Consider the following 24,558-nt stretch of genomic DNA (forward strand, 5'->3'; position numbering starts at 1 on the left):
TAAGACACCTAACCCAAGATCAAGGAGTTCTGCTCCTATATTTCTTCCAAGAGTTTCATAGTTTCTGCTTTTACATTTTTGTCTTTGATGCATTTTGAATTAATTTTTGGATATGGCATGAAGTAGGGATCCAATTTCATTATTTCATATGTGGATACCAAGTTGACCCAGCATTATTTGTTGAAAAAACTATTCTTTCTCTAATTAAAAGGTCTTGGCACCCTTGTCAAAAATCAATTGACCATATATGTGAGGTTTTATTTCTAGACACTGAATTTTATTCCATTGAACTGTATGTCTGTCCTTATGCCAGTACCGCACTGTCTTGAACACTATAACTTTGTAGTAAATTTTCAAGCTGGGAATTCTGCATCCTGCAAGATTATTTTGGCTATTCTAGGGTCCCCTGCATTTCTATAAAATTTTAGAATCAGCCTGTCAATTTCTGCAAACAAACTCCAAAAAACACCCTGCTGGGATTTTGGTAGAGATTGTGCCCAATCTGTAGACAGGGTAGTGTTGCAATCTTAACAATATTATATCTGATCCATGAATATGAGATGTCTTTCCATTTACTGAGATTTTTTTTTTTTTAGTTTAACAATGTTTTATAGCTTTTGGTGTACAAGTCACCTATTACTTCTTTAATTTATTTCTAAGTATATTATTCCTTTGGATACTACTGTAAATGAATTGTTTTCTTAATTTCATTTTTGGTATGATCACTGCTAGTATATAGAAATGCAATTAGCCCTGGCCGGTTTGGCTCAGCGGTTAGAGCATCAGCCTGCGGTCCACAGAGACCCGGGTTCGGTTCCCGCTAAGGGCATGTACCTTGGCTGCAGTTTGTCCCCGGCCCTGGTTGGGTCGTGTGGGTGGCGGCCACTCGATGTGTCCCTTTCACATCGATGTTTCTCTCTCTTCCTCTCTCTCCTTCCCCCTCTATCTGAGTAAAAAATGGAAAAATGTCCTCGGGTGAGGATAAAAAAAAGAAATGCAATTAATTTTTGTATACTGATATTGTATCCTGAAACTCTGCTAAATCCACTTTTTAGTTTTAATATTTTTGTTATGGAGATAAGATTTTCTTTATAAAAGATCATGTTGCTTGTGAATAGAGTTTTATGTATTCCTTTCCAATGTGGATGCTTTTTCTTTTTTACCGCCTAATTGCCCTGTGTCAGAACCTCTAGTACATTAAATAGAAATGCCAAGAGTAGACATCCTTGATTATTCCTGATCTTAGGAGAAAGTATTCAGTCAGTTTTTCACTGTTAATACAATGTTAGCTTTGACGCTTTCATAGATTCCCCTTATGAGGTTGAGGAAGTTCTCATCTATTCCTAGTTTGTTGAGAAATTTATCATGAGGTGCTGAAGTCTGTCAAATGCTTTCCCTGCATCTATTGAGATGATCATGTTTTTTGTCCTTTATTCTTACTGTGGTGTATTACACTGATTGATTAGTCAACTGTTAAACTAAATTCATATTTCTTGAGTAAATCTCACTTGGTCATGGTGTATAATCCTTTTCATATGTTATTAGATTTGGTTTTAATATACTGCTTTTGTTACTTAACATCCATAAGAATTTTCCAAACTCTTTATGTATTCTTCTGAAATACATTTTTAACATATATATGCACCAAAATGTATCTATTTTCTTATAAGACATTTAGGATACTGCCAATCATCCACCTATAAATCTCTGTTCATAAATCTCTAAGTTTATTATTTTCTTTAAAGACTTTTCTAAAAGTTGAATCACTGAACCAATTCATATTATCATTTTTTTAGATTCATAATACTAAACTACCTTCCAGAAGATCATATCAATTTATATTCTCAACAGCAACAAAAATGCCAATTTAACCATCTCCTTGCAATGCCAATCCTTATAAAAACTTTACTAGTTCAAAAAATAAATAATAGGATAGTATAATAGTATTTCTTATATTCAAGGTCTGAATTTCTTTAATAAATTATCTGTTCAAAAACAATTTAACCACTGAACTAAAGTAAGTAAAATGCTATTTTAAACAATTTTTAATATGAAACAGGATCATAGCAGGAGTAAACACAACTGTCTAGCTGATTAACATTACATCAAAAGCCCCTTAAAAAGTACTCTCACCATACTGGAACTAGATACCTTTTATTGAACAGTTCATGAAACAACTCACCAAAGTGTTTCCCTAATATACTAAATTTTTTCTCCTTCCCTGTTCCTTCAATTCATGTGTTTATCTGAACCTAATGAGCTCAGACAGAAAGCAAAAGTAATTTTTAAGGAATTTTAAAAGGGCATCTTTCAGATTACAGAAAATAGAGATTTGATCAAGTCAATGCTTAAATGACTTCTTCAAAGATACAGCATTGTTAAATTGCACACAAGCATACAGTAAATGTCACTTTCTTCCCCATAGACTTTACTAAATTGATAATGAGAAGAGCTTAGTAGCACAAGATGGCTACCAGAGATGCTGCCTTTTAGGAAAAAATTTAAATATGTTGACAATTGGCACGCAGCAATTCTTTTTCCTTATTTAAAAAAAAGTGTTGGCTCCAAGTTAGAAATAAGTTATCTTTGAATCAAATGAGGAAACATTGTATCATTTTACTGGTATCTTTCCCCCAACTTGCTGATTGTTGAAAAATAGTGGCTCTGAGAACATTTAAGGTAGTTTCTTCTGTAGGAATCAAAGTAACCAAATGTTATCCAAAGTTTGTTTCTCCAACAGGTAGCAGAGTTCCTTTAATGTAATAAGCCCCAATTAAAAACTGTAAAATGGATGAACCTAATAGTAGCAACCAACTAGCCCCATAAAATTTTGTTTTGGAACTAAATAACTGGAGTATCCATTTTTTTTTTTTTAAGGATTAATTTATCCTAATAATTCTTTCTCTTTTTTTTTTATTGTTGACACTATTACAGATGTTCCCCATTCCCCCCTATTTGCCCCCTCCCCCTAACCCCCACCCCAGGCCCTCACATTACTGTCTATACCCATGGGCTATATACACATGCATATATATATTACTTGGTTACTCTCTTCCAGTCGCCCCCACCCCTCCTCCCCTCTGCTATCTGTCAGTTGTTCCATGCATCTATGCCTCTGGTCTTATCTTGTTTGTCAGTTTATTTTTTTCATTAGATTCCACATATAAGTGAGATCATGTGATATCTGTCTTTCTCTGACTGGCTTATTTCACTTAGCATAATAAGCTCCAGGTCCATCCATGCTGTCACAAAGGGTAAGAGTCCCTTCTCTTTTATTTTACAGCCAAGTAGTATTCCACTGTGTACATGTACCACATCATTTTTATATACTTATCTACTGATGGGCACCAGGGCTATTTCCAGATCTTGGCTATTGTAAACATATCTTATCTTTATGTCCTTATAGAAGGCAGAGTGTGAGGGACAAATACCTCCATGATTTTAGTTCAAAGAAAAAGAAACAGACTAACTACTGCTAGAGTTATTCTGCAAGTAATGCCTCTTTCTACAATTACCTACTAAAAACATACTAGGTATTACCTTTTTCTTATCTTACTATAGGGATTTGCCCCTTGCTCTAATTTCAAATTCAAAAATTCTAGCATTTAAAATATATACTTTCAAAAATCTAATCTTAGAAGAATTAAGTAACTGTAACTATGCCTGGGAAAAAAGCATGTTTAAAACCTACAAAAGTAATTTCATTGAACTTAATGGTTTTTTTTCCTAAGACCAAAAGATTATTACCATAAAATATCTGTTTAAGATTTTACCTTTACTGTAGACTGGAAGCATGATATTTTCTGAACTTGTCTGCCAGAATCACAATTCCATAACTAAATTTATGTTAAGAAATAATTTCTAAACATTTCAAATCTTATTATAACCTTTCTAATAATTAAATCACAAATGTTACACATTAAGGTAGAAAATAAATAAAGCATAAAATATTTAGTGTTTATACTACTACAAAAATTAATTCACATAGTGAGTCATTAACTTAGCACAGCAGGCTTACAATCTAAAATTATTATTCTTTTTATCCTCACCCGAGGACATTTTTCCATTTTTTTTGTTCAGATAGAGTGGGAGAGAGAAGAAGAAGAGAGAGAGAGAGAAACATCAACATGAAAGGGACACATCAAGTGGCTGCCACCCGCACAACCAACCAGGGCCGGGGACAAACTGTAACCGAGGTATGCGCCCTTAGTGGGAACCGAACCCGGGACTCTCTGGACCGCAGACCAATGCTCTAACCACTGAACCAAACTGGCTAGGGCTCAAATAATTTTTACTATCAAATTATTTGAGCCCTGGCCGGTTTAGCTCAGTGGTTGGAGCATCAGCCCATGGACCGAAGAGTCTTGGGTTTGATTCCCAGTCGAGGGCACATACCTCAATTGCAGGTTCGATCCCTGGCCCTGGTTGGGGTTGGGCGGGAGGCAACCAATTGATGTGTGTCTCTCACATCGCTCTCTATCTCTCTCTCTCTCCCCCTCACTCCCTCCCACTCTATTTGGGAAAAAAAAAAAAAAATCAATGGAAAAAGTATCCTCAGGTGAGGACTAAAAAAAAATTATTTGAAAATTCCAACAAAAAGGATTATCTGAAAACTGAATCTTTATAGGCATAATATTGCAACTGTTTAAATTTTAAGGTTTATTTTCCAAAATGGTTCACCAAAATCTAATAAGCATTTAACATAAAGAATTTATACTAAAAGCTAACACATCCATTAATTTTTACTAAAAGCTCTCTCAACATGCATGGCATAATTAACTACTGTTATCCTGATTCAAAAAAGATAGTAACAGTATATTCCTATTATCTGAATACATATTTAAGATAATTAGAGGACTCTCATGAAATGTCCAAGGTTAATTTGACTTAAGGAGTACAATGATTTTCAAAATTTTCACACCATTTCCTATGGTAAGATACACATTTTACGTCATGTCTGGGAACACACTTACATAATAAATATATAATCTATAAAAATATATATGTATGTATAAACTGTTAAGACTATCACTTTCAAAAAAAGTTTTAAAAATCTACCCTTAACATTTAATGAAGTTAGTTAATAGTGAAAGCCCAAGTTAAATTAATTTAGAATTCACCTGAGTAAAAGAACTGCCAACAAAGCACCCTGGAATTATTTTCATCCAAGTCATTCAGCAAAGTAAATTAGTCTATACCAGTGGTTCTCAACCTTCCTAATGCCGTGACCCTTTAATACAGTTCCTCATGTTGTAGTAACCCCCAACCATAAAATTATTTTCATTGCTACTTCCTAACTGTAATTTTGCTACTGTTATGTCTTAGGCGACCCCTGTGAAAGGATTGTTTGACCCCCAAAGGGGTCATGACCCACAGGTTGAGAACCACTGGATACTATCATTTAGAGGTAAAGTTTATACTGATACTGTGCCAACTACTCATGTTTGTACTATAATAGTAATTGTAATAATTGTCTCTAAATATTATTATAGTACCTTAGGAATGGTCTAATTAAAAAAGCATTTTAAATTCTACTTTTATAGAGATTGTACTGATACTAAAAACAAGAAAAACTAAAACTTTAGTCCATAAAATATTTGCCACAATAGAGCAGTAGTAATAAAGCTACTCTGACCTAAGAATATGAGTGAATTTTATGTCCTTGTATACATACATAATACTGTAATCACCACAAAGAGAACATTTAAAAATGTTTTCACTTACTGGCAATCTGTCTAGAAAACACTTCAGCTGATACGTTCCTTTAAAGTGTATCACAAAGTATCTCGGTTCTATAGAAGCCTGAGAAACACTGACTTCTTTGGGCTTCCTCAAAAACTTACTTCATAAATGTTTGAAGCTATTTAAACAGAATTTTCAAATGAACATAGTTTTTTTCAAGTTAATCTAGGATAGCTTTTTTAAGAAGGTAATGAAAGTTACAGTTATCCACCGCATTTGGCTATGGCCTTCACAAATCCAATTCCTCACACAAATATGAAAGGGCTAAATTTGTTTAAGGAAAATAATTTGTGAAGGCAGCACCATTACACAATGGTCAGAACTCTGGCTCTGCAGTCAGACTGCTGGGCTTCTGCCCTCCGCTAGCTGCGTGACCTTGGGCATGTCACTTAACCTCTCTGCCTCTGTTAACTGTAAATGAGGGCCATTGAAATGAAAACTGAGGCTCATTAACAACCAGCATCTGTCCCACCCTCGGAAAATCCCCTTATATTGAGCACCTGAGGGAGTTTTTCAATCAACTGACAACCTAAAACTCTTCAAGTAACCTGGACTACTAGCCTCCAGGCAAAAAGCTAGAGGATAACAGTACCTTTCCTGGGCTAGCAACTATAACCAGGAAAGTAAGACTTGACAATGGTGTTTAATGTGGGTCCTCCCTCACTCATCTAAACCCAGGAGAAGGAGCCACAAACAGCAGAACACCAACACCCACAGGGAAAACTTGGCAGGCTCCAAAGCCCACTGTGATAGCCAAAATGGTGAAACACAGAAACTGAAACCAAATAAAAGAACAAGAGACCTCCACCGAAGATGATATCAATGTGGAGCAGTTAGGCATGTTAACAGAGCTAGAATTCAGAGCCATGATCTTGAGGAAGCTGAACAGCATGAGTAAGGACATAGAGACACTGAAAATAAGCCAATTCGAAATTAAAAACCAACAAGAAGAGATAAAAAATGATATATCAGAAATGAAAAACACATTGGAAGGTTTAAAAAGCAGAGTAGAGGAAGCTGAGGACCAGACCAGCGAATTAGAAGACAGGGTAGAAAAAAAATCAACCAATCAGAAAACCAAAAGGAAAAAAACGATTAAAAAACAGGAAGACAGCTTAAGAGAACTGTGGAACAACGGGAAACATAATAATATTCGCATCATAGGAGTCCCTGAAGAAGAAGAAAATGAGCAAGGGTTAGAGAATATATTCAAAGAAATAGTGACAGAAAACTTCCCTAATTGGGTGAAGGAAGAAGGCATTCAAGTTCAAGAAGCACAGAGAACCCCAAGTAAGAAGAACCCAAACAGGCCCATACCAAGACACATAGTGATTAAAATGCCAAAAATTAAAAACAAAGAATCCTAAAGGCAGCAAGAGATAAGCAACAGGTTACCTACAAAGGAAACCCCATAAGGCTCTCAGTTGACTTCTCACAAGAAACACTACAGGCCAGAAGGGAATGGCATGAAGTAATCAAGGTCATGGAAAACAAGGATCTGAATCCAAGACGACTCTACCCAGCAAGGCTATCATTCAAAATAGAAGGTCAAATAAAGAGCTTCCCAGACAAAAAAAAAGGCTAAGGAAATACATTAGCACCAAACCAGCAATACAAGAAATGTTAAAAGGACTGCTGTAATTAGTAGAAGAAATAGGAAGAAAAATATAACTAAACTAAACAAAAATGGCAAAAAATAAGTACATATCAATAATCACCTTAAATGTAAATGGACTGAATGCTCCGATAAAAAGACACAGAGTAGCAGACTGGATAAGAAAGCATCACTCATCTATATGTTGTTTACAAGAGACCCACCTCACAACAAAAGACTCACATAGGTTGAAAGTGAAGGGATGGGAAAAAAGCTTCCAAGCAAATGGAAAGCAAAAAAAAAGCTGGGGTAGCAATACTCATATCTGATAAAATAGATTTCAAAATGAAGACCATAACTAGAGACAAAGAAGGCCACTACATAATATTGAAAAAATCTATCCAACAGGGAGATATAACCTTGATAAACATATATGCACCCAATATAGGAGCACCAAAATACATTAATAATCTTTTGGAGGACTTCAAAGGAAAAATCGATAGCAATACAATCATAGCAGGGGACATCAACAACCTGTTGACACCAATGGATAGATCCTCTAGACAAAAAATTAGCAAGGAAACGGAGACTCTAAATGAAGCACTAGACCAAATGGATTTAATATCTACAGAGAATTACACCCCAAAACTACAGAATTCACATTCTTCTCAAGTGCACATGGGACATTCTCAAAGATAGACCACATGATAGGACACAAACTAACTCTCTACAAGTTCAAGAAGACTGAAATCAAATCAAGCAACTTCTCAGATCACAATGGCATGAAACTAGAAATCAATTGCAACAAAAACATGCAAAGGCATTTGAATACATTGAGGCTAAATAGCATGTTATTAAACAATGAACAGGTTACCAAGGAGAACAAGGAAGAAATTAAAAACTTCCTGGAAACCAATGGAAATGAACACACAACAACACAAAATCTGTGCGATGCAGCAAAAGCAGTTCTGAGAGGGAAGTTTATAACACTACAGGCCTACCTCAAGAAATAAGAAAAAGTTCTAATTGACTGTCTAACCTCACAACTTAATTAGAAAGCAAACAAAAAGAAAACCCCAGAGCAAATTGAAGGAAGGAAATAGTAAAGATCAGAGCAGAAATAAATGACATAGAGACCAAAAAAAACAATTCAAAGGATCAATGAAACAAAGAGCTGGTTTTCGAAAAGATAAACAACATTGATGGACCCTTAGCTAGACTCACCAAGAAACAAACAGAGAGAACCCAAATGCACAAAATCAGAAATGAAAGAGGAGAAGTAACAACTGACACCACAGAAATACAAAAGAATATTAACAACTACTATGAAAAATTATATGGCAACAATTTTGACAATCTAAGCAAAATGGACAAATTTCTAGAAACACACAGTCTCCCAAAACTGGACCAGGAAGAGATAGAAAACTTGAACAGACCAATAACAAACAACTAAGGAAATTGAAGAGGTAATCAAGACTCTCCCAGCAAACAAAAGCCCAGGCCCAGATGGCTTCACAGGAGAGTTTTACTAAATATTCAAAAAAGAACTAACACCCATTCTCCTCAAACTATTACAAAAAATTCAGGAAGAAGGAAGACTTCCAAACTCGTTTTATGAGGCCAGCATAATTCTAATTCCAAAACCAGAAAAAGACACCACAAAGAAAGAAAACTACAGGCCAATATCCCTGATGAACATAGATGCCAAAATTCTGAACAAAATACTAGCAAATCAGATTCAGCAATACATCAAAAAAATTATTCACCATGACCAAGTGGGATTCATCCCAGGGATGCAAGGCTGGTACAATATTCGCAAATCAATAAATGTGATATACCACATAAACAAAATGATGAGTAGAAACCACATGACCATATCAATAGATGCTGAAAAAGCATTCGACAAAATCCAGCATCCATTTCTGATAAAAACACTCAGCAATGTGGGAATAGAGGAATCATATCTCGACATAATAAAGGCCATATATGAAAGACCTACAGCCAACATCATACTCAATGGGTGGAAACTAAAAACATTTCCCTTAAGAACAGGAACAAGAGCCCTGGCCAGTTTGGCTCAGCGGTTAGAGCGTCGGCCTGCGGTCCGGAGAGACCCGGGTTCGGTTCCCGCTAAGGGCACGTACTTTGGTTGCAGTTTGATCCCGGCCCTGGTTGGTCGTGCGGTGGCAGCCACTCGATGTGTCCCTTCACGTCGATGTTTCTCTCTCTCTCTTCCTCTCTCTCCCTCCCACTCTATCTGTACAAAAAATGGAAAAATATCCTCGGGTAAGGATAAAAAAATAAAATAAAATAAAATAAAAAAAAAAAAAAGAACAGGAACAAGATAGGGATGTCCACTTTCGCCACTCTTATTTCACACTGTACTGGAAGTCTTAGCCACAGCAATCAGACAGAAAGAAAAAATAAAAGGGATCCAAACTGGAAAGGAGGAAGTGAAACTCATTATTTGCTGTGACATGATATTATATATAAAAAACCCTAAAGAATCCATCAAAAATCTACTAGACTTAATAAATGAATTTGGCAAAGTAGGACACAGAATTAACATCAAGAAATCGACGGCATTCTTATACACCAATGATGAACTCATAGAAAGAAAAACTAAAAAAAAATCCCATTTACCATTGTGGCAAAAAAATTAAGATACCTAGGAATAAACTTAACCAAAGAAGTGAAGGACCTACTTCCAGAAAACTACAGGACATTGAAAAAAGAAATAGAGGAAGATATAAAAAAGTGAAAGCACATACCTTGTTCATGGATTGGAAGAATTAACATCATTAAAATGTCCATATTACCCAAAGCAATCTATAGATTCTATGCAATCCCCATCAAAATACCAACGACATATTTCACAGAACTAGAACAAATACTTCAAAAGTTCATATGGAACCAAAAAAGATCCCGAATAGCCACAGCAATTTTGAAAAAGGACAAAGTAGGTAGGATCACAATACCAGATTATCAGGTTATACTACAAAACAACTGTAATCAAAACAGCCTGGTACTGGCAAGAACAGTCATATAGACCAGTGGAACAGAACTAAGAACCCAGAAATGGACCCAAGGCAATATGCTCAATTAATATTTGACAAAGGTGGCAAGAGCATACAGTGGAGTAAAGACAGCTTCTTTAATAAATGGTGTTGGGAAAATTGGACAGCTACATGTTAAAAAAATGAAACTAGACCATCAACTTATACCATACACAAAAATAAACTCAAAATGGATAAAAGACTTAAATGTGACCCGTGAATCAATAAAAATCCTAGAAGAAAATGTAGGCAAGAAAATTTTGGACATCATACGCAGTAGAATTTTCACTGATGCATCACCTAAGGCAATAGAAACAAAGGAAAAAATGAACACATGGGACTACATCAAACTAAAAAGCTTCTGCACAGCAAAAGAAACAATCATCAAAATGGAAAGGCAACCCACTGTGTGGGAGAACATCATTGTCAATGATATATCAGATAAGGGGTTAATTACCAATATATAGAGAGTGCTCATACAACTCAACAAAAGAAAAACAAAGAACCCAATTAAAAAATGGGCAGAGGAGCTGAATAGACACCTCTCCAAACAGGACATACAAATGGCCAAGAGACATATGAAGAAATGCTCAACATCACTAGTCATCAGAAAGATGTCAATTAAAACAACAATGAGGTATCACCTCACACCTGTCAGAATGGCCGCCATCAACAAATCATCAAACAAGTGTTGGCAAGGGTGTGGAGAAACAGGGACTCTAGTGCACCGCTGGTAGGAATGCAGACTGGTGCAGCCACTATGGAAAACAATATGGTGCTACCTCAAAAAATTAAAAATTGAACTTCCATTTGACCCAGGATCCCGCTTCTGGGAATATACCCTAAGAAACCTGAAACACCAATCAGAAAGAATATATGTACCCCCATGTTCATAGCAGCACTACTTATAATAGCTACGATCTGGAAACAGCCCAAGTGTCCATCAGTAGACGAATGGATAAAAAAGCAGTGGTACATATACACAATGGAGTACTATGCAGCTGTAAGAAAGAAAGATCTCTTATCCTTTGAGACGACATGGAGGGACCTGAAAAGTATTATCCTAAGTGAAACAAGCCAAGCAGAAAAAGACAAATACCACATGATCTCACTTATATATGGAATATAATGAATATAATAGTCTGAGGAATAGGATAGACCCAGAAACACGGAAGTAGGGTACAGGCTGACAACCCTCAGAAGAGAGGGTGGTGGGGGGTGGAAAGAGATAAACCACTGAACTTATATGCATGTATGCATGACCAATGGACATGGACAACGAAGCCGGGGATGGGGGAGGGTGGGGGATGGGGAGAAGGGTGTCAATGGGGTAAAAAAGGAGAAACATCTATAACAAAAATAAAATTAAATAAATTTTAAAAAAAAGAAATACTAAAACATAAATAAAATACTAAATAATAACATTAAACACTAAGACTATGGTAATTCACTTTTTGTCAGACTAGGTGCTCAAAAGGTACTTAGGGATTGGGACCATTAACTGTTTTCTGCTACACAATGAGCAGAAAAAATGTAAATTATTTTCCAGTCCAATTGACATTATTTCCCTAAACTGAAAAGCAAACTGAGATTAATAAGTATTTTTAAGCACACTTTCTCCATTTTGTCTGTTTTATATAACTTAATATAATAGTAACTCTTGAAAAAACAGTTTTAGTCATGGGATTTCCATCAATAATAAGCCTTGACCTGCTATTTCCAGTCTAACACTTTTCAGATGCCTGATGCTTCTAAGAAGTGTCTTGTGAAAGCTAGAACAAAATCCGTTTTGCCAAGACAGGAATGTGCAGACAGGCCCCAAGAGGCTGAAGACTAACAATGTCTATACTGGTCCCTTGGGTCACGACAGCTATTTCACTCTCTTCCAGATTTAAGGATATGATAACTGTTCTATCAGCAGAGGCTGTCAAGATGAGCTGATTTTTTTCTTCACATGCTTCCAAGGAAGGAATTGTAGTAATAGCTGTTATCTTTTGAGTGTGTCCATTGAGTTCCAAAAGTTTTTCTCCTGTCTGAAATACCAATGAAAATGTTAATAGGTTCATATTTCACAACTTAAATAACTTTAAATAACAACACTAAGAAGAATCACCATGTAGAAAACACATACTCTATTTGAAATTACTTAGCTATAAACAATTTTAATTACTTTCTGAAAGAAAATACACATTTTAGCATATTTTATATATTGAAATTTAAAGGAATACTCTTTCCATATAATTTTAAGAATATAATTGGATAAATTAAGCATATAAATATCAGTAAGTTAATCTGCAGGAAAAAAAATAGAAAGTCCTCATTCTCCAAGTATTTGTTATTTAAGTCTCCATAGTTATCAAGTTGTGGAAGGAAAAGAAGTTAGCATAAGAACAAATATATCTATATCAAATAATGTATCAACCATGCATAAAGTTAGCCTCCACTCCATCTCTAGTTAATAGCAACAGCTATTCCCACCATCCAATGTCTTTATCCATCAGACTCTCCCGGACTTCCCAAGTACTAAACATACTAAAATACAATGTAAATGTAACAAATTGAAAATCTTTCCCAGGCTGCAAGATTTCATGAAATGGTGAACATAATGTTAAGGAACTCCTTCAATCACAGGCAAAGCCACTGAAAAATGAGTATCTGACAGTCAAATAAGATAACAAGAGAAGATAAAGACTTCAAAAGAGAATAACCTGAGTATCTAAGGATCAGGAAGAGAAGCCGCAGAGAAATGTGGTGAAGCCTTAAATTTTTTTTTTTTTTTTATCCTCACCCAAGGACATTTTTCCATTTTTTGTTCAGATAGAGCGGGAGGAAGAGAGAGGAAGAGAGAGAGAGAGAAACATCGATGTGAAGGGACACATCGAGTGGCTACCACCCGCATGACCAACCAGGGCCGGGACAAACTGCAACCGAGGTACATGCCCTTAGCGGGAACCGAACCCGGGTCTCTCTGTACCGTAGGTCGACGCTCCAACCGCTGAGCCAAACCGGCCAGGGCAAATGTGTTTTTTTTAATAAGACTTTTATAATATTGCTATTAAATTCAAACATGAGAAGCATGCTATATCATGTAATCATACAATTTTGAAAGAAAAAATTGTCTGCCACAAAAATCAACACTTTGATTCATAGTTGCTGATAACAAGTTTTATTAAGTAAGATTAAAACTTTATTTTCACAATTTGGCATTTGTTTCTCAGGAAAAAAATCTTAATTTAAAAACTCTCTATTATGAAATATTGGTCCCCATTTTAAATGAATTCATCCTATGTATCCCTTTTCAAGTATAAATTAGTCTGTCCACTAATATGCAGGTACATCTCCAGTGTTCATGAATGTATATTCAACGATAGAGTCATATCTTTATTACACAATCCACACAAAATCAATACATACCTGGGCATTCCATATAACTACAAGTCCATCATCACCAGCAGATGCAAATCTGGTTAGACACAAAAGGTAAAAAAAAAAAAAATCATTGGTGATATTTAAATGCTAAGATTACTAAGAACCATCAAATCTTATTAATGATATTTCTGACTTACTAATATTAATGCAGATTAAGTTCTTTAAGGTAATTTAACAAATATTGACAGAATACCTTCTAGGTTTTGTGCCAGGTACTGAGGATACAAAGATAAATAAGATCATTTACAGTGTTACAATGAATAAACTGCAAGAAATATAAGAATGAGGGAGACCTGTAAAGGATCTTTAAAGTCCTTCCTTGCTTTAAAATTATATGATTAGGCCCTGACTTAAGAGACAGGAAGCCAAGCTGAGAAGCAGTGTCGCTGATAAGAAATGATATTCCAGAAGAGGAACAAAGCAACCATATCCTTAGATAAGTTAATTATTTCTATTATTTTCTCTGTAAAAATATTCTAATTATTATTTAAAGCCAAGATCTCTCCTTTACTCCTCTCTGCAATCTGTTCTTTTTATATTAAATATTGCGTTCTTGGTATAGAAGGTTTGGGGATTTTTCTAGGGTTTTTATTGTTTGCTTTTTTAGAGAAAATACTTGAAACTCAGAGGTAAAGGAAAGTTTGTTTCATGCAGGGAAAAAAAAGCTGTGATAAACTCAGTCATAGCTTATCTATCCTCTATAAAGGAACAATCACCTACATCTTGTAAAGAAGATATCCATGACACAAACACTACCAAGAAAAGTAATCTGCCCTGGCCGGTTTGGCTCAGCGGTTAGAGCATCAGCCTGAGGTCCAGAGAGACCCGGGTTCGGTTCCTGCTAAGGGCACGTACCTTGGTTGCAGTTTGTCCCCGGCCCTGGTTGGTCGTGCTGACGGCAGTCACTCAATGTATCCCTTTCATGTTGATGTTTCTCTCTCTCTCTCTCTCTCTTTCTCTCTCTCTCCCTCCTTCCCTCCCACTCTATCTGAATAAAACATGGAAAAATGTCCTCGGGTGAGGATAAAAAAAAAAAAAAGAAAGAAAGAAAAGTAATTTGTTGTACAGGATTATTCATCAAAGTAACCGCCTTACAATAAAATCAAGAAAGCAATGGCTGGTTTGGCTCAGCAGTTAGAGTGTAGGCCCATGGACCAGAGAGACCTGGGCTCGGTTCCGCTAAGGGCACGTACCTCGATTGTGGTTTGTCCCCAGCCCTGGTTGGGGTTGTGTGGGTGGCAACCACTTGATGTGTCTCTCTCACGTTGATGTTTCTCTCTCTCTTCCTCCCTCTCTCCCTCCAGCTCCATCTTAAGATAAATGCAAAAATGTCCTCGGGTGAGGATTCAAAAAAGAAAGCAATGTTCTCAAGCAGTGTCCCAACACAGTGGTATTTAGCAATCACACTGGAAGTATATTAAGTAATTTATTATTAACAATGTAGTACATAAATTTGTACATGATTCTTTAATGAATCAAAATTGATTCCTAGTTGTTCCCATAATATCACTTTCATTAATTTGAATTTAAAGTTTGCTTCCTTAAAATACTTTTTTATTGAGTTTTTTAGAGAGAGAGGAAGGGAGAGATAGAAACATCGATGTGAGAAAGAAACATTGATCGGCTGCCTCCTGCACACCCCCCACTCGGGATCAAGCCAACAACCTGGCATATGCCCTGACCTGGAATTGAACTAGGACCTCTCAGTCCACTGGATGACATTCAGTCCACTGAGCCACACCAGCCAGGCAAGGTTTTTGTTTTTGTTTTAATAGAAGAGAAAAAAGTGGTATTATAGCCTTGGCCGGTTTGGCTCAGCAGTTAGAGCATCGGCCTGCGGTCTGGAGAGGCCCGGGTTCGGTTCCCGCTAAGGGCATGTACCTCGGTTGCAGTTTGTCCCCGGCCCTGGTTGGGTCGTGCGGGAGGCAGCCACTTGATGTGTCCCTTTCACGTCAATGTTTCTCTGTCTCTCACCTTCCCACTCTATCTGAACAAAAAATGGAAAAATGTCCTCAGGTGAGGATTAAAAATAAATAAATAATAATAAAAAAAAGAAGTGGTATTATAGAGAGCCAGCAATGCATGCATATTACTGGGCCCTTATAGTTAACAACCATTAATAAATGATACTCCACTTGCATCTACAGCATTTAGAAAATGTGTACTTCTTTACAAGATTGTTATTGGGTTTCACAACATCTGGGTATGCCTTGAAAGGCTTCATTAAAGTAAACATGTATCATAGGAGAAAAGTAAAGAACTATACACTAGGACACAAAAATTATTTTGTTCCTGAAAAGTATCAGTTCTAATGAATTTTATCCCTATGTAAGCTCCCTAAAATCTCACTACTTCAGTCAAGGAACATGTGCCATAACACCCCAAACTGAGCTTCAAGTTCAAATTTCTCATACTCAGTTTCAAAGTCCCATACAAACTGTTGTCTTCAATAGTTCAGACAATTCCTATACTTAGTATCCATTTCAAAACTATTAGATTACATCTCCTACTGTAGCAGCTAAAAGATTACCCATAGAAAATTGGCCAAATACAGTCTGACAAAGTCTGTTAATAGTATTTTAATATAGAACTACATATCTTTTTAATGGAAAGACATTTAAAACTACTTAGGTAACAAGCTAGAAACCACACAGTTATTTTTAAATCCATGCTTAACACTTATTCTTATTTTAAAATGAAATATATAAAAGATCTAAATACTAAAAAACAACAACAATCATTTATTTAAATCTATTTTTATGGATTTTTTTTTTTAAAGAGAGACAGAAACATTGATGAGAGAGAGAAACATCAATCATCTGCCTCCCACATGCTCTGTACTGAGAACCAAGCCTGAAACCCGGGTATGTGCCCTGACCGGGAATCGAACCGTGACCTCTCCATCCATGGGACTATGCTCAATCCACTGGGCTACACCGAGCGGGCATAAAACAATCATTTTTAAAATATTTAAATATAATATTTAAATATATAAATATTTAAAATATAATTCCTTATGCTTAATTACATGCATTTTCTGAATCATAATACCAAACAATGCCTTTAGTATAAAAAATATTTGCTAGACATCTTGAATAGTTTGTTTCTAGACTTATTGATTTCTTTTTATTTGTATAGTGATGGTGAAAGGGCAGGACTCAAGGCCTTAAGTTTTCTTTGGTATGGAACGTCAATTTCTATCGATTCCTGAAACTCTTATAATTGCTTTTCTCCATTTTAGAAGACTGCAGGTTTCAAGTACATACTCTTTTCTAACCTTGATTTTTAACTTCTCATTATTGTTTTCCCATGTCTGAATCTCATGAGTTCACAAGTTAGAAATGATATATAAAGCTTTTCACCTCAAACTTTAATTCAATCAGTAGTGAACAAAAATTAAATCTAAACAATGCTCAATAGTAATGCATGAAATCACAGCCAATTTTAAGTTGCTCAGAGGTCAATTACCCAGTTGGTTGATTACTCAGTTCAATTCTTTTCTATTCTGTGGCTGCCCTTTTTTCTGCCCTTTCAGTTATCTATTATTACTTACTCTAAAGAGAAAACATAAAGTTTAAAAATGCAAATCAGTATAACTTTGCTATATATTACCTCTCATAAAATAACTATAATAAAGGATTGGGAGATCTTTCATTAATTATAATGATCCATTCTACTAGTATGGATAACTGAAAACTAGCTACACTGTATCGGTTTACCTTAAACTAAGTCAGTTTATCTTAATCAGTCAAGCACATACTCTAGCAATGTCCAAATCATAAATGAAAATTCAACCCAAGAATTCCTAATATACTGTAATGGCTGAAAACAAGTAATGAACTACTTTCTTTTTAATCCTCACCTGTGGATATTTTTCCATTTTTCTTCAGAGAGAGTGGGAGGGAGGGAGAGAAAAAGAGAGAGAGAGGGAGAGGGAGAGAGAGAGAGAAAAAGAAACATCGATGTGAGAGAGACACATCAACTGGTTCCCTCTCGCTGGTCCCTGATCAGGGCTGGGGACGAATCACAACCGAGGCACGTGCCCTTGACTGGAATCAAACCTTCGACTCATTGGTCTGCAGGCCAACGCTCTAACCACTGAGCAAAACCAGCCAGAACTATTTGAACTATTTTTTAAAAGAGTAATTAAAATGTCAATAAGGTTTAAGCTATTCAATGGAAGAAAGAATAGTGGCTATATTGTTATAAAATTATATGTAATTATATATAATAATTTTTTTTTAATTCTCACCCAAGGATATTTTTCCATTTATCTTCAAATAGAGTGGGAAAGAAGGGGGCAGAGAGATGGACAGACAGACAGAGAAACATCAACATAAGAGAGACACACCAACTGATTGCCTCCCCCACAACCCTGAACGCGGGGGGGGGGGGGGTGAACGAACCGCAACTGAGGCACATGCCCTTGACCAGAATCAAACCCACAACTCATTGGTCCATGGACCAAACCAATCACTGAGCCAAAATGGCCAGAGCTATAATAACTTTTAAAACACTGTAAGTTAATAGAATCTAAAGATTCAGTTCTAAAGATAAGGTTTTAAAAGAAATTCTTCTTTACTAATTAGCACAAAATACATTCAGTGAGATTTCATACTATGTGTTCGGAAATGCCAAAATCAATTATATGTGGTTCTTGCCTCAAGATATTAAAATTTAGTCATTATTTAAAAAGCTACTGTATTTTATCAGATCTAAGACATCATCAACTGGAAGACCTTCTATTACTTTATGTACTATTAAGGAAAAAATTGTTGCTAATTATAACTGAACTACACCATCAATTATTTGATGTATTCAAATTTTACAGATGTTAAAATAAGAAAAATTAGGTTTCATACAATCAATGAAACATAGTAACTGCCATATTTATTGATTTTTATAATATGGCACTTTCTAATCCAACAAATCTCTTATTATTTCTGGAGGGTTTATAGCACTAAAAAATGCTTTTTCACCCTTGCCAGTGTTGCTCAGTGGTTAGTGTCAGCCCTCCCACTGAAGGGTTGTGGGTTCAATTCCCAGGCCCCAGTCGTGGCTCATGCAGGAGGCAACCAATCAATGTGTCTCTCTCACATCAAAGTTTCTTTCTCTCTCCCCTTCCCCTCCCTCCCTTACACACTCTCTCTCTGTAAATCAAAGGAAAATATATCCTCAGGTGAGGATTAACAAAAAAAATAAAATGCCTTTTCAATGAATAAGCAAACATTTAAGTATTACAAAGGCTCTATAAAATAGATTTTCTTAATGTAATCTCACTTTTCTCTTTTATCATTATTAATGTATCAATATATTGTCAAAGCAAAAATAGAAATATAAAAAATTTAAAACCCAGAGTCTCACCACAAAGATAAATTCTTTTTACTTTTATCATGTTCCTATCCTATTATTATGCATAGCCTTCAAGTTTTCTTAACTTGAAACCAGGACTTTATAAATACTCATTAAAACTATACCATTAAATGACTAAGCAAAAGCTATATGCATGAAAACAACTTTAACGCAGTGAAACATGCTTTAATGAAGGCCTACATCAGAGTTTCTAGAATGTCCCATCCTCTGCTCCCCTAATTATGAGATCTAATTTATTGTGAGAGTTGATGATTCACTCACTCCTTCAGGAAATATTTATTAAGCACTAACTACATAATACATATGTATGTATATGCTAGATCCTAAGAGCAAAAATCAATGAGATAGGTCTTGCCCTTGAAGAGCTCACAATCTGCATTACTCAGTCATGTCACAGGGTCCAGACATGTATCCACTGAGAATTCTCATTTATACTCATTTCAGTTTACAGAAATCATTCCCTTTAAACACCTTCCATTTGAACATCTCAGAGGAAGTACTCTTATTGTCAACTGTGGGCTAAGAACAACAGCAAAGCTTCACACAAAGATCTGTATAAAATAAAATATTTTCACAAGTAATTCCTATGTCCATTACTTAAGTGTGTATTTAATAGCTCTTATTCATGTGAATTTATTTCAATTAAGTCAAAGGTGCTAAAGACTCAAATATAACCTTAGAGGACTGTAAAAAGTAGAGCCCATAAACCGGAACAGAAACCCTCCTGTATTCAATATCTACATAGCCAGAAAGCACTGGAATGATAAAAATAGAACATTATTATGACAATAAAAAAAAATCCTTGAGGTTAACTAACTTCCCACCTGATCAACAAGTACTTTCTAATAAATGATGTAGCTAAAATACTATATACTTTTTAGAATAAAGTTGAAAAATGCTTCTATAATACCAGAAACCAGACAAAACTGAAAAATAACAAAGTTTTCATTTAAAATAATTTTTAATTATCTTGTATGCTGCTTAGAGAAAATTAGAGAAGTATGTAGAGACTTTTACTAGAAGTTGAAGGGAATTTCAATGCATTTTCAGGAGCCACTGACATTGTCACTGGTTCTTTTATGAGATCTACTTGAATATCAAAATTTTGTCCTTAAGAAAATAGTATACACACACACAACTCTAATATCTGAATGTCTAAAGTTCTTTTTTAGCTCACAAATAGAGTAAAGGTGGGACGATTTCATGGTCATTTGCAAAGGTAAAACCTTTGATAAATTCTCCCATTCCCCAAATCACAAACAGAAAGCTAAACTACACATCAAGTTTACAAGTATTAGAACACCAAAAAATCCCTGAGACTTCTATTGGGGGAACTCTCTAATACCCTGAGCTCAAGTTTCTATGAAAGAAATACTAGAGAAGCATCCCTGGTCTCTCCTTCTCCCCACTGATCTAATAAATGAATTTGGGGGAATGAGTTGAGCATACTCAGTTCAGACTCTCCAGAGTTTTCTCTGAGAATTTGTCTGTTCACAGAGAGGAAGCATTCTGCTTTGCTTTTGCTTTTGAGGTAAGCCTACATTTAAGAGGGAGGCTTGCAGATGTCCAGTGATTCAGTGAACAAGTCTACTTAACTCTGGGTGACATATTAGGAAAACTCACTGTGGTCGTATACAATGCCACCTCCTTTAATCCAATTTTTTGCAGGTTATTACTTGATTAAGCTGATATGTTCGTGTCCATCTATGTGATTTCTGCATCTAATAATATCTTAGAAAAAGTTTTATTTTATATTGAAATAAAAATATCTTTTAAATCGGCATTTTTATTTCCTCTATGACAAATATACATCATTTGTTTTACATTTCATTATGGAGAATTTAAATATTTATAAATGTGGCCCTGGCTGGTTTGGCTCGGCGGTTAGAGCATCAGCCCTTGGACCAAGAGTCACAGGTTTGATTCTGGTCAAGGGCATGTAACTCGGTTGTGGTTCGTCCCTGCCCTGGTTGGGGTTGTGTGGGAGGCAGCCAGTCCATGTGTCTCTCTCACATCAATGTTTCCTTCTCTCTCTCTCTTTCCATCCCCTTCCCTCCCACTCTATCTGGAGATAAATAAAAAAATATTCTCAGGTGAGGATAAATATTTATAAATGTGGAAACAGTATAACAAAAATCCTCAGGTACTCATCACCTATCTTCAATAATGATCAACTCATGGCCAGCACTGTTTCATCTGTACTACACCCAATCCCACCTCCACACATTATTTTGAAGCAAATCCCAGTCATTATATTTCATTTCATCAGTATTATTTTAGTATATGTCTCTTAGGACTATTTTACATCATGGCTAAAGTTAACATTTAATTTCTTAATAACATTAATACCTAGTCAAATTTCGCTGATTGTTTCATAGTTTTTTTAAGTTAATTAGAAACAGGATTTAAATAAGGTTCATACAGTGCAATTGGTTGGACATACCTCTGATGTCTCTTTTATTCAATAATTCCTTCTTCCTATGTTCTCCTTGCAATTAAGAGTTTGTTTTATACAGGTCTCACAGTCTGGATCTTGTTAGATACCTTCCAGTGTTGTCATTTAACATGCCCTTCTGTCCCCTGTATTTCTTCTGGTAAATTAATAGATCTAGAGATTTAATCAGACTCAATTCTTACTTTTTGATAAGGCCACTTCATAGGCAGTCTGTATACTCTACCAGGAAATATAATTTCTGTGTGTGTGTGTGTGTAATGTTAACAACCATTTCCTAATTTGCTATTCTATTAGAGGTTGCAAAATTACAATATTCCAATTCTATAATTCTTTCTAGTTTGAATTCTTCTATAAAGAGAAATTTCCTCTCGTCAATTGTTACTGATCCCAGGGTACAGTTTATACAGGAAAGGCAGTATAGTTCTTGACTTGCAGATACCTCTTGAAGAGTGAACTAGCTGCCCAGATGTGAGGATTGTGGTTGACTTCAGGGTACATTTCAGGTTTCAAGCCAGAATCATACTATTTCAGTTGGCCCACCAGCCACTGGGATTAAGCAAGGTGGAGGAAGCCACAGGAACATTCTTGAATGACCCTCAGCCAATGACAAAGCAAGGCAGAGCAAAAAGTATTAGTTATTTCCATACAATGCAGGACTCCTCTAAAGGACATTCTTTCCTCCAGAGCTCCCCACTGGGTTTACAACAACTTGGTCAGATCTGCATCATAGTCTGAGACAGGTCCCCCTGTCTAATCCTGCTTCCTTCTTTTTCCTTTTATTGGTGTTTCTCTCTAATAAACTTTTTGCATGCTCAACTCCATTTTATTGTCTGCTTCCTAGGGAACCCAGGTATTAGGAGGATCTAAATCATCTTGACTATTGATTTTTTTTTTTCTCTGAATGTTTGTGAGAAAGTTGCTTTTAGCTTAAGAATATTTTCTTAAAGACATAACCTATTATTTGTTTAGTGAACTCTCAAACCACACCAAGTTTGTTTAGTTTCTTTGTCAATATACAGCTTCACCAGCCATCCTAGGGCACTTGTTCTCCAGTCTGGCATATCATGGGTCACCTAATTCTTTTCCAGTCATGATCACCATCCTATATAACCTTGTCTGTTTCCTGGAGTAGCAAGGAATGGTCAAATGAGCAACAGAGAAAACTATTCTTAAAATGTGTTATAAACTCAGTTTAGTTTAATGTGTCAAATGCTAGAGTATTACATGTAATTTTAGCACATTCCACTTTTTGGAAGACTCTTGCTGAGTCTTAGCCTTCTTTAGTGATCTCCCAATCAATATGACCCTCACTTCATGTTCAAAAAGTACTAAAGAAGAAAAGAAAAGGCAGCTGTCTGTTAGGTTATACAGGATTTATTTGGTATCTTCAAAAACCAATCTGAGAAAATTTTCCACTCACTGATTTTAGCTGAGCCACCGAGAAAACAAGAAAATCCTTCTGCAAAATTCTCAATAAACTGATATTATCTAAAGACCTGAAGCGTGAAACCTGGATTACAACAGCTGACCAAAAAACTAGAATGCAATGTTCACAAAAACTAAGTAAAAACATAAAAAAGTGTAACAATATCATATTTATTTAAAGTATTTTGGTAATTTGACAATGCATAAAAAATGTACATATGCAATGGTAAAGATAATTCTAAACTAAACTGTTAAATTGAGAATGAAAATGTTAAGCTTGTAATTCTATTTGTAATAAATACCTATATAGTTTGTAGACTTTTTATGTTTTTCCTATCCATAATGACTCTTTCAGTTATATTTTTTAGTTGCACTACAGAATTAAATTTTGTTAAAACAAAACACAGATGGAAAGTTCTAAAGGTCTGTGACTGACCGAAAAACTTCAGACTTGATTGTATGGAAATTTTGACATAGTAATGACTTGAGCACAAAGAATTATATGTGATTCATGTAGTAATATCTTCACTTTATTTCAAAAGCCAAAAAGTAAGCTTTTCATTTATTTTAGACATTTAGATTCACTGTGTTAGATAGCAAACATGGTCACAAAAATTATTCTCCCTCCCAATGTTACCACTTGCAAAGAGACTTAGTTGCTTCCTCCATCAAGTGACAGAGTTTATTTATCCACTTACTGAATTTGTGCCAGCTCCTGACTTGCTTTAGCCAATGAAACAGCAGCAAACAACAAACTGAGACTTGAAAAGTTTTATATCAGAGCTTGCCATTTTTCTGGTATTAGAACTCCATAATTACTATGTGAACAAGCACTTGAGCACCCTCGTAGAGAGAGACCCCAGGCATTACAGCTGAGACCATCATGAACCAGCCAGCCCCCCAGCCAATCTACTTGTTGACCGCAGATGCAAAAGTCAACCTAACCAAGACAAGCTGACCCTGGTGCAGATGGAAAAAACCTACTCAGCTGAGCCTAACCCAAATTGCCATCCTGCAAAATAGTGAGCTAAATATATAGTGGTTGTTTTAAACCACTAATTTTGGGGTGATATTTCACAGAGCAGTAGATAACTGATGTAATCATCTATAGCTTTTTACTGTTTACAGAACACTTACTGTATCACTGGACAAGTGAAGTATATATAAGCAACCCTGTGAAGAAAATGTAATCAAATATCAGCATTTGGACAATGATCACTATTCTATTAGATGGCCTTTTCTTGGAGAGTCTTCTTCCAACTAGGTAATAAGAATAGCCAAGAGGACATTTTGTAGGGCAGATAGCTATGAACATGGAATCTTAACAGTTAATCTATATAAAAATTTAAAGACCACATCCTGAAAATAAACTATATTTTTTACTTAACTTTCTTAGGCAAAATGATTTGAGGATTCCTTAAGGTTCAAAGACTGTATTAGTGATTATGGTCCAGAAAATTCTTTGGGATTATTTTTAACCTACT

At 35.6% G+C, this 24,558-nt stretch overlaps 1 protein-coding gene across 3 annotated transcripts in view; it reads right to left on the reverse strand.

Moving 5' to 3' along the window:
* The window catches only part of WDR41 (WD repeat domain 41), a 56,439-nt gene that overhangs the window by 26,387 nt on the left and 5,494 nt on the right, over positions 1 to 24,558 (reverse strand). For 2 of the 3 annotated variants that reach the window (XM_036280896.1, XM_036280898.1), the window contains exons 3-5: positions 13,807 to 13,855; positions 12,294 to 12,425; positions 3,774 to 3,836 (exon numbers count right to left, since the gene is read on the reverse strand). In XM_036280896.1, the coding sequence (XP_036136789.1) occupies positions 3,774 to 3,836; positions 12,294 to 12,425; positions 13,807 to 13,855 (244 nt within the window). Of the gene's footprint in view, positions 1 to 3,773; positions 3,837 to 12,230; positions 12,426 to 13,806; positions 13,856 to 24,558 lie in introns of all 3 variants that reach the window. The other variant, XM_036280897.1, reaches the window with a different exon arrangement.

Source organism: Molossus molossus, unplaced genomic scaffold, assembly GCF_014108415.1.
Source record: "Molossus molossus isolate mMolMol1 unplaced genomic scaffold, mMolMol1.p scaffold_m16_p_3, whole genome shotgun sequence".
In the NCBI taxonomy this organism is placed as follows: domain Eukaryota; kingdom Metazoa; phylum Chordata; class Mammalia; order Chiroptera; family Molossidae; genus Molossus; species Molossus molossus.